The 10848-nt window shown below is 38.9% G+C and overlaps 1 protein-coding gene across 1 annotated transcript in view; it reads left to right on the forward strand.

Annotated features, from left to right (window-relative positions):
* CCDC147 (coiled-coil domain containing 147) overlaps nucleotides 1-10848 on the forward strand; it is a 153675-nt gene that overhangs the window by 14433 nt on the left and 128394 nt on the right. Inside the window, exons 6-7 of the mRNA XM_006831481.1 lie at nucleotides 3578-3715; nucleotides 5958-6117. Of these exons, the coding sequence (XP_006831544.1) occupies nucleotides 3578-3715; nucleotides 5958-6117 (298 nt within the window). The remainder of the gene's footprint in view (nucleotides 1-3577; nucleotides 3716-5957; nucleotides 6118-10848) is intronic.

Consider the following 10848-nt stretch of genomic DNA (forward strand, 5'->3'; position numbering starts at 1 on the left):
CTCCTGACAATATGTCCAAAGTATGTGAGATGAAGTTTAGCCATCTTGGCCTCAAAGGAGCGCTCTGGCTGCACCTGACCCAAGCCATGGTATTTTCAATAACCTCATATGCATGCGGAAGCTGTGAATAAGGAAGTGAATAAGGAAGACCGTAGAAGAATTGATGCTTTTGAGTTAACCTTCTATGGCATCTAACAAACAACATTGATGTATAATATGCACCCCAGCCCCCCAACCCCACTGCCATCAAGTCATTTCTAACTCATAGCAACTCTGTTGTTGTTGTTAAGTGCTGTTGAGTCACTTCTGACCCACAGCGACCCTGTATATGGTTTCCGAGGAGCAGCTGGTGAGCTTGAACTGCCAAACTTGCAGCTCAAAGGGCTTTGCAGTTTGGCTCATTAACCCATAGCACCACACCAGGACTCCACAGCAACCCTATGTTGTTGTTGTTAAGTGCTGTCGAGTCGATTCAGACCCATAGCGACCCTGTGTAGGGTTTCCAAGGAGCAGCTGGTGATCTTGAACCGCTGACCTTGCAGTTCAAGCAGCTTTGCAGTTTGGCGCATTAACCAGCAACGCCACACCAGGACTCCATGGCAACCCTATAGGATAGAGTAGAACTGTTCTGGGGGTTTCTAAGGCAGTAAATCTTTATGGCAGCAGACTGCCACATCCTTCTCCCATGGAGTGAATGGTGGGTTCAAACTGCTGAACACTCAGTTAGCAACTGAGTGCTTTCACCAAAATGCCACCTGGGTTCCCAATATGTACACAGACAAGTATATATTGCAATGTAAAGTTTGATGAATTTTCACCATTTAAACACATCTTGATAACCTGCACCTAACTCAAGAAACAACAGTGCCAGCTTGTGCCTCCTGGCAGTTATTATCTCCTGGGAAGGCCACCGATCTCTCGAATTCTAAGCAAAGATTTGTTTTGCTTGTCTTTATACTTTGCAGGAATGAAATCATACATTATGCACACAGTTTTTTGCATCTCACTTCTTTCAGCAATATCATGTTTGTGAGATCCATTCCTGGTGTCACCATTATGTAACAGACCTAGGCTGTCGAATATAGTGTCACTAATGTACATTTAAATATAAATTAAAGTGAAACAAAATGAAAAATTCACTTCCTTATTTATACCATTGTTACATGCTGTCAAGTCAGTTCTGACTTATAGCAGCCTGGTATAGGGTATCTGAGGGGTGGCTGGTGGGTTTGAACCACTGACCTTACAGTTCAAACCAACCTTGCAGTCCAGTGCTTATCCTACAGCACCACACCAGGACTCCTTTAGTTGCATGAATACCGTCTTAAGTGCTCAATTGTCACATGTGACTAGTGGATGTGATGTCATTCAGTTCAGATATCGAGTTTTCATCATTATAAGCGATTCTATTGGATAGAACTCAATCGACCATTTATTCTGTATATGTGAACCTTAAAACTAAAGTACTAGCATTGATGGAAAGGGAAGATTCCAGGCCTACATTAAAACTCCATTCTAAATTAAACGGAAATCTTCATTTCTATTGTTCTCAAGAGATAATTCAGCCTCTTTGCAAAAGTTTAACTACTGTCACACAAAGAAAGCAGGACTCAGGATTTCTAGTTTGTTGAAGGTCTCTGTTAAGAATGGTTACTGAGTTTGCTCTAAAAAGAATGCCCTGCTCAAATTTCATCCGCAGAGTCTAGGAAACAGGATTAGAATTAATAAAGCTAAAATGGAGCCTTTTGCTGTCTCGTAACCCTGTAATGAAGGTGAAGTAAGCACCAATTAGCCAAGCCTCAGTTATGATTTCCTGACTCCCCCAAATTAGACTTCATTCACTGTTGATGCTTTGAAAATCCTCAAAGGATAAGCTTGCTACCAGGCTGCAGCTGCAACCGAACGTTGACTGAATTATCATTGATGGAATATCTTGTTAAACAAACCTCAGGATGTAAGAAAAATCTCAGAATGTAATAACTCGCAGGATATGACCAATGTTAAAAAGTTTCAGATTAAATTTTAAAAGTTTCAGATTAAGGTTTTGCATGTTTCTCTCCTCTCTGGGCCTGTGACGCACGGGTCTTTTGTTTGTTTCGTCTGCTAAAAACTACGTTTCCGTTCTTTGCCATTTGGAACACATTTGGCAGCCTCTAGTCTGGGTATCTGAGTGTCTCCCCATTTCGTGAAATGCTTTGCTGTAATATCCTTCAATGAAACTCTCTGTTTTTATTTCTAACAGAGTGTAAGTCTGGTGTTTGACTATGACAATTCTCATTACTATACGCAAATGTGACTTTAACACAGGCTTATTTTAAGTTTCAAGTTAAGAAGCCATACTCAGGTTTTATGAATTTTTAATAATGTACTGTTTCTTTAAAAAAATATTTTTTCACTATTATAGTGGCTTAAAGTAATACAAATATCAACAATTGTAGTATTTTAAAAGAAACAATTCCAGTAACTGAAACAGAGTGACTTCTTGAAAATATTACCTTTTAGGATTTTTTGTCTCCAAAGAATTGTCAAGCCATATAGCGCTTTTCTTCTTAAAAAACCTTTGTCAGTTGCTTTATTAATTTCATACAAATAGACAATTCACAAGATGCAATCTCCAGGGGGAAAAAACAAAAAAAACCCCAAACCCTGAGACATCTTTGAGCATGAAATCTGAGAGATTTTTTCTTAGAATTTTCAGGATAAGACCATAAAAAAAACTGAATAGTGCATTGTTTAGCAATTTCCGGGACTCATGTAGAACACAGTTTACTTTTAGATTATCCAGCTACATTTTATTAAGCCCTTGTTTATGGAGAAACGGATGGATTCTTTCCAAGTTTAACTTTTGTATGCATGGAAGTTATATTTTAGAGTCAGTGCCTGAACCAGCTTCTCCTCTTTTGGTTGTATTTCCATTCATTTGCTCCCCAGTACTCCTCCCCTCTACAGGAATATGCCCCCAAATATTATTCTCTTTTTATACAATTGTGCCTGCTAAGGATAGTCAAAGCAGTGAAGAAGAGAATCTGACTGATACTGAAATCAGGCAGATATAAATCGGCTCTCCACGGTTTCGACTTAAGCTGGATTGAAGGGGAATTGGCTGTGTGTTGTTGTTAGTGAATGGTGCTGTTGAAGAAAATGTTGTAGGCATGTTAATGCAGGATTTTCTTCTGAAGACATAGCTCTCACAGCTGATAAAACCTATTTGAATCTCTAGTTCATTTGCAATGATTATAGCAATTGTTGCCTATGAGAAGCCTGCCAAATGGCAAACAGGCATTAAAATATTTATCCACCACCTGTGAACAAGACTTCCCAAGGCTCTCAGGAAAAAAAAAAAAAAAAGGATGCTCACTGTGTTATTCATTAGAAAGAGTCATTTTCCTCAGCCGGTTAACATTCATCATATTTGAGCGCATTAGTGCTTTCATCAAGGATAAAGAACACTTTCTACAAAGACAAAAAAAACTGTAGTTGTTGTTTTCTTCCCAGGAGATTTCTGGGAACTCTTATGTATATGCAGATATTGTAATAAGATTACAAAACATTAACCAGCTCTTTCCACATCTTTCAGATACTGAACGAGAGAGCTGCGAAGGAGCTGGAGCAGTTTCAGTTGAGAAATACTAAACTTCAGCAAGAGAATGAACAGCACAGTTTGGTTTGTGAGCAGCTATCCCAGGAAAACCAGCAGAAGGCCTTGGAGCTCAAAGTAAAAACAGCGACAGTCCATTGCTTAGCACTCCCTCCCTCATTACCTATCAGTACTGGTTGCCTTTGCAGTTTGGGCCCTTGGCTGAGTAACGGTGACAGCTTTACTGAGTGTGCCTTGATGCACCAGAGTCAGGTGTACAGTGATTACTTTATGACTGGAAGCAGACAGTTTGATAATGTCCATTCTTACTTGTAAATTTATAAACCTGCTTATTGATCATATGGTTCTGTACATGCTTTTCAGAGTGAGCTAAAATGTTCCCTCTGTAATTTAGCCTTGCAAGTAATCAGTTGCCCAGAGCTCGAAACCATTTGTGAGAGTGTGGAGCAAAGAATTCAGATAATGCTTTTTAACTGGATTAGAGCAGGACAGTGATAGGCTGATACGATGCAGCTGAGTTCCTACTTCCAGGGCAGTGGTGGTGGTGGTTATGTGCCCTGGAGTCGGTTCTGACTCAGAGCGACCCTGTACAGGGTTTCCGAGGCTGTACATCTTTACGGGAGCAGAAAGCCTCATCTTTTTCCGTGGAACAGCTGGTAGTTTTAAACTGCCGACCTTAAGGTTCTCAGCCCGATTCATAACCACTATGGGACCAAAGCTCCTTTAGAACCATGAATTTTACCTTTTTTCAGAGGAACTTTCAAGATAGGTTGTCTGTTCTCCCTGCTTCACTGAAGACTACTTGTAAATGAAGTTTGGATAACAATTTTATGCTTGGATACATATTTTATGCCTAAATTCATAACAGAGCAACTTTAGGCGTATCCTTTTAATTCTGAATAATTCAAATACACTACTTGGTTATGTTAGAATATGGGGCTAAAACAGATGACTTGACAGACTAGCACATAGGCTGAGGAGTGAATCATACCTTTTTTGTTTGTATCACAGGTACTTAGGAGAATGAGATTCAGACACACACATACTCATTTGCATAGCTAACATCTTGTTTTGCATGCAGTCTTGGGTTTCTGGAATTTCTCTGTAGTCTAACTATGGCATGTAGATTAATAACTACAGAATCAAAGCGTGTCAGAATTGAAAGGGATCTTAAAGCCAACTAATTTGGATCCTATGGAAGCTGAGGCTGAAGAACATTTAAATCAGTCTAGAATGATTTGACTGGGAATGTGTGTGTGTGAAGTCTGCATGCTGAACAGAGATGAAAAGTCTACTCAAGGCAAAATTATCTCCTAAGGTGATTTTAAAGTGAAGATGCTGATGCTGTTAGTTCTCTCCTTTGATTACAAAAGTGGGGTATTTTGAAAGATGAAATGTTTCTGTTATCAAATCCCAAACTTAATGGGATTCTGCTTCTAGCATTAATCCAAGGATAACAGACACAACTAACTTTGGTCTCTTCATTGCCCAAAGCTGGGATGATTGCTAACTTTTGCAAAAGATTTCCTAAATGTTATTCTAGTTATTTCTAAGAATGGCAAAGTTTTTTAAAATTTTAATTTGCATTTAAAAAATCTGTAACATGTGAAGTCCTTTTGTAGATTATTTTTCGTTACATTTTTGCCATCATACAGAATTGTCTATTAACATTGCTTGGTCCACGTGTCTGTATGCACACACATAGACACATGTACTCTGGGCAAGGAGGACCCCCTTCTCAGTATAGGAAATCATACTACAAAGCCAAGTGTCTGCAAAGCTGTGTTTGGGTGTCTTGTAGCACTTTAACAGCCTTCTGAGAAATCATACTTTGTGAGCACATGAAAATAGCTAGTCAAATACTGTATTTGTAAAAACTTACATATTTATGACACACACCTCAGCATTCTTCCCTTGATTCAGCAATTAGATTGCACCTTGAGACATCAGATTTGATAAAATTTTTCATTATTTCTTGTTATTAACTAATGTCAAGTCAGCTCCAACTCATAACAAGCCTATATAGGGTTTCCAAGGAGCAACTGGTGAGCTTAAACTGCCAACCTTGGGGTTCAAACCGACTTTGCAGTTCCGAGCATTTAACCTGCAGCACCACACCAGAATTCTAATATTACTAGTCACGTTCATTATTGGCCACACATTTATTCAGAAAAGAGAATTTTGCAATCTCTTCCCAAATCAAATAGTATGTGTTTTGATTTAACCCCATAGGATAACTTTGCACAGATATAGGACGATGTTTTGTTGTTAGGGTTAGTTTTGAGTTTACCATTGTCAAATCATTACCTGACCCTGTATTTCATGAGCATCCTTGGTAACTGTCTGTCACTAATTACAGGCCAAAGAGGAAGAAATCCATCAGATGCGCCTTGACATTGGAAAGCTCAGTAAAATAAGAGAGCAAATTCATAAGAAATTGCACCAGATTGAAGATCAAAAGGCTGAAGTGGAACAGCACAAGGAGACCCTAAAGAATCAGATGATCGGATTAGAGAGAGGTAGACCAAAAGCCATGCTGTGCTTTGTTTTATCCATTCACACACATTTCATTGGTGATTAATGTCACCTGGGGACCTAGGGGGTCTAAGTGTACAAGCACAAACCATGTCTAATGAAGTCAGCAGAATAAGCAACATTCCAACTGGTAAACAGCCAGTACAGAGGGACATAATTCTGAATGACTGATTTAAAGATCTCTTTACTATATTGGCACCATATAAATCCAGCTCAAATATTTCAGTAGTTGTCAGTGGAGTGATGACATTGTATTCCTGCTCCTCACTTATCTACCTTCCTGTTATCCAATGTTTTACATCAACAACGATAGTCAAAAATCTGCTGACTGTTTTGCACATTTACAACATATATGTCTGGCAGTAATGAATATTGGGGGTGGAGGTGAGAGTCACGCTGGCTGTGACAGTTAAAGTTATGTGTCAACTCGCCTCGCCTCTGGTTCTCAGTGGTTTGCCTGTTCTGTAATGACAGAATTTGACCGGTAGGTAATGATACGATGATATCATTGAGTCCTAGTGTGGTGCTGTGGGCTGAAGCGCTGGGCTGCTAGCTCTGTTTGAACCACATGATTGGTGCTTCAAACTCACCAGCTGCTCCTTGGAAATCCTATACAGAGTCTCTATGAGTTGGGGCCGGTCCTTCACAGCAACAACACTGACATCATTTGGTAGTTACGTAATGATGTAGTCGTTCTCCATTTTCATATAATGCCGATTTTTACGTAACAACATACTCTTTGAAACTTAACCAAGAGCTAGGTGATAAGTTGGTAAACTCTCAGCTGTGGGCTCTGCATGACCATTTACTTTAGCCCAGTTTTTCCACAGAAAATGAGCGACTAAAGTAAAAGTCCCCCATTAACAGAACTTGGGACAATGATGTACCAAGACCAATGTGATAAACAATAAATGGCCTCTAACTTCATTTCTTCATTAAGTGCTTCACCATACGATGGCCCCCGATTCTACTTAGTTCACACACTGACTCGGGGGGTTCAATAATGGTCATTACAAACTTCAGAGTCCTATCTACTGGGGATTGGATCCTACCTCTATACAGATGGTTTGTTGGGCCATGACATGAGATAATACATATAGAGAACCTGTGAACAGTGACTATTACATGTTGTTGTTGTGAAGTGCCTTCAAGTCAGTTCTGACCCATAGCGACCCTGTATAGGGTTTCCAAGGAGCGGCTGGTGAGCCTGAACTCCTGACCTTGCAGTTCAAACCAACTTTGCAGTCCAGTGCATTAACCCACAGTGTCAGACCAGGAAGTGTTTGTTAACTGTCATCTTTTATTATTCAGGGATATTGCTATTTTCTGAATAAGAGTATGCTATAGAATATTATGGAGTCCTGGTGTGATGTTGTGGGTTTATGTGCCAGACTGCGAAGCCATTTAAACTGCAAGGTTGGTGGTTCAAGCTCACCAGCTGCTCCTTGGAAACCCTAGACAGGGTGGCTATGGGTCAGAATTAACTCGACAGCACTTCACAACAACCACATAGAATGTTATGTTGGTGTTAAGTGCCGGTGAGTTGACTCCAACTCATAGCGACCCTGTATAGAGTTTCTGAGCCTCATGTTACTCCGTCTTAGCGGTTGGTAGGTTCACAGTACAGTGCTTAAAGTATGGAACCACTGCGTTCCCATAGGATATGGTGTATCCATCAAATGTGGTGTGGCAGAAGCTACAAAGCCTCTGGGTATGAATTCTTACTGTATCAGAATCCATGAGGCAGGAACACCTGTGTCTTGCTGACCCCATGTTGGCTTCCGTGGGCATATCAGTCAGTGACTGAGTTAACATGCATGGATGCACAGACACGCATCTCTAGACAAGATCATTAGAACTGTTTGCCACTTAAGCCTTTGAGAAGTGAAGGTATTTGTCTTTTGCAGGTATCTTGGCAATTGCTCCACTCAGCCATTCATTCCGTACATTCTAAGTGCATACCTTGTGCGGGCCCTATCCTAGGAACTGGGTATATGGAGTCTCGGCTTTCAGGCTGCTTACAGTCTAGCATGAGTTTGCAATCTAATGTTGTTTTTGATGGACACGAAGACAACTGGACACATTAGAACACATTTTGTAACTGGCTGAAGGACTATCAAAATGTATCCATATTTAAATTTCTATTTTCGCTTAGGATAGTTTTAAGTTTTGAAAATCTTTTTTTAAATAATCCATTTAGTGTTGAACCCAATTCTTCATCCCTAAGTCATGTTACAGAAATTATCCTGTTCTTTCTTCCTGCTATTTTATAGATATTGTCAGCATTGTGATTTCCTCTTAGGGAAACGCTTCCTTTTCATGTATCTGATCAAAGACTGGCATTTGGAATAATGGTTGGGAGCATGGGTCCTGCATGTGGTATTATTTTCTACCATAAAGCCCAAGAAAATGAGCTAAAAAACTACCAGAACTAACAGAGTTCAGTAGGGTGGCAGGACATAAAATAAATATATAGATATCAGTAGCTTTCTTTTATACAAAAAATCAGTTAGAATATAAGATAGGAAAACTTTTACAATAGCAACCAAAGTAATAAAATATCTATGAATAAAATTACCAAGATATCTGTAGGGCCTAGATATAAAAAGTAGTTATGGGATGTTATGTCCCACTGTGTCCCCAGCTACTGAATCAATTCCAACTCATAGCAATGTTGTAATAGCTACAGGAGCAGAAGGCTCATCTTTCTCCCATGGAGTAGCTGGTGGGTTTGAACCGTTGGTCTTATGATTAGCAGTCCAGTGCTTATCCTACACCACTACCAGGACTCCTTGCAGAAAGCTATAAACCCACTTCCATCAAGTTGATTCCGACTCATAGCAAGCCTATTCGGCTCTGGTGTAACTCTGGATTGCTAACCACACTAACTGCAAGGTGAGCAGTTCAAACCCACCGATCGCTCTCAGAAACCTTCTACAAGGTGTCTATGAGTTGAAACTGATTTGATGGCACATACCAATAAGAACAAGATTTCCAGGATGGTAAATCTTTATGGAAATAGACAGCTTCATCTTTCTCCCAAGGAGCAGTTGGTAGCTTTGAATTGCTGACCTTGCAGTTAGCAGCAGCTCAAAGTCTAACCCACAAGGTCACCAGGGCTAAAATGGAGACATCTACCAAGTTGGTAGATGAGAAAACTCAATATGATGAAAATATAAATTCTATACAAATTAATCAATGTATATATAATATTTCCAAAAAAACCAAAAACATAAAACCTTTTAGTGAGTTTTGTTGTTTGGAACTTGCAATGTGATTCTAGCATTCCTTCAGAAGAACAAACATATGGTAATAGCTATAAAACCTAGAAAAGGAAGAGTGAAGAGGGAAACATTTGCCTACCCGGTGTTTAAATATATTATAAAACTTCAATAATCAAATAGTGAAACTATGATGTCCAAAGCACAGATCAATGGAAAAGAATGGAAAACCCAAAACAGATCTTAGATTGTCATTTAAAATCAAGATATTGTTTCATGCAAGTGACAAGTATGATTTATTAACACATTTATATTATGAGAGTGAAATACTTTTTTGGTGGTGAAATGTTAGGACACTATTTAAATCTTTTCATCAGACTATATTTCACTATATGAAGGTTCAATTTTAAATAGTACAATCACAAAATGGGATAAAATATAAAGTTAACACCAAAGATAGAAACCATAAAGCTCTGATTGAAAGATCCAATGAAATAAGATTAAATGCTTGGGGGTACTGTAGGATACGCATTGAACTGCTTACCACAAGGTTGGCAATTCAAACCCGCTAGCCACTACGCTGGAGAAAGATGAGGCTTTATGTTCCTATAAATATTTGTGGCCTCAGAAACCCTATACAGGGTCTCTATGAACTGGAACCAAATTGATGGCATTGTGGCACTGTGGATTAATGCATCAGACTGCAAACTCATTTGAACTGCGAGGTCGGTGGTTCAAGCTCACCAGCTGCTCCTTGGAAACCCTACACAGGGTTGCTATGGGTCGGAATTGACTCAATGGCACAACATAACAACACAACAACAATACCAACAACAAAACTCTATGAGGAAAGGCAAATGGGCTAAATTATTTCAAGAGTTAGCATCCTCTGTGTAAAGAACTGTAGGAAGGGTAAACAGGTCCTGGGATACTGTGTAAAGGACAAGTGTGGGCAATTAAAAAATACACAGAAATAAAAGTGGTCATTACATAGGAAAAAGTAGCCAACTTCATTAATAATCAAAGAAATGTCTGATTAAATACTTTTAAAAAATCTCTATCAAAGATCAAAGAGAGTTATAAAACTTGGTGGTGGTGTAGGTGTGGATATAAATTGCTGTTAAGTTTCTATAGAGAAATTGGCAGTAGGCAAAAATACCTTAAAATAGTGCATCTCCTTTGACTCACGACTGCCTCTTTTAGAGGTACAAATGAATCAGAACTTTCACAGGGGTATTCCTTATAATAGCAAAAAAAAAAAAAAAAAAAAAGAAGCAACTTTAACATTAAAAATGGGGATTGGCTAAATAAGTTAACTTTTGTTAAGTGGAATACCATGAAGTTGTTTATAGTATAGAAAGGCATTTATTCTATATTTGTTAGTGAAAAAAGTGTGCTGCAAAAAAGTATAATTTTTATATACACACACACACTCACACATTTGCATAGGAAAAACTCTGGAAACAAACACATTGAAGTACCAAGTGCTTTTTT

Source organism: Chrysochloris asiatica, unplaced genomic scaffold (assembly GCF_000296735.1).
Source record: "Chrysochloris asiatica unplaced genomic scaffold, ChrAsi1.0 scaffold00003, whole genome shotgun sequence".
Taxonomy (NCBI): domain Eukaryota; kingdom Metazoa; phylum Chordata; class Mammalia; order Afrosoricida; family Chrysochloridae; genus Chrysochloris; species Chrysochloris asiatica.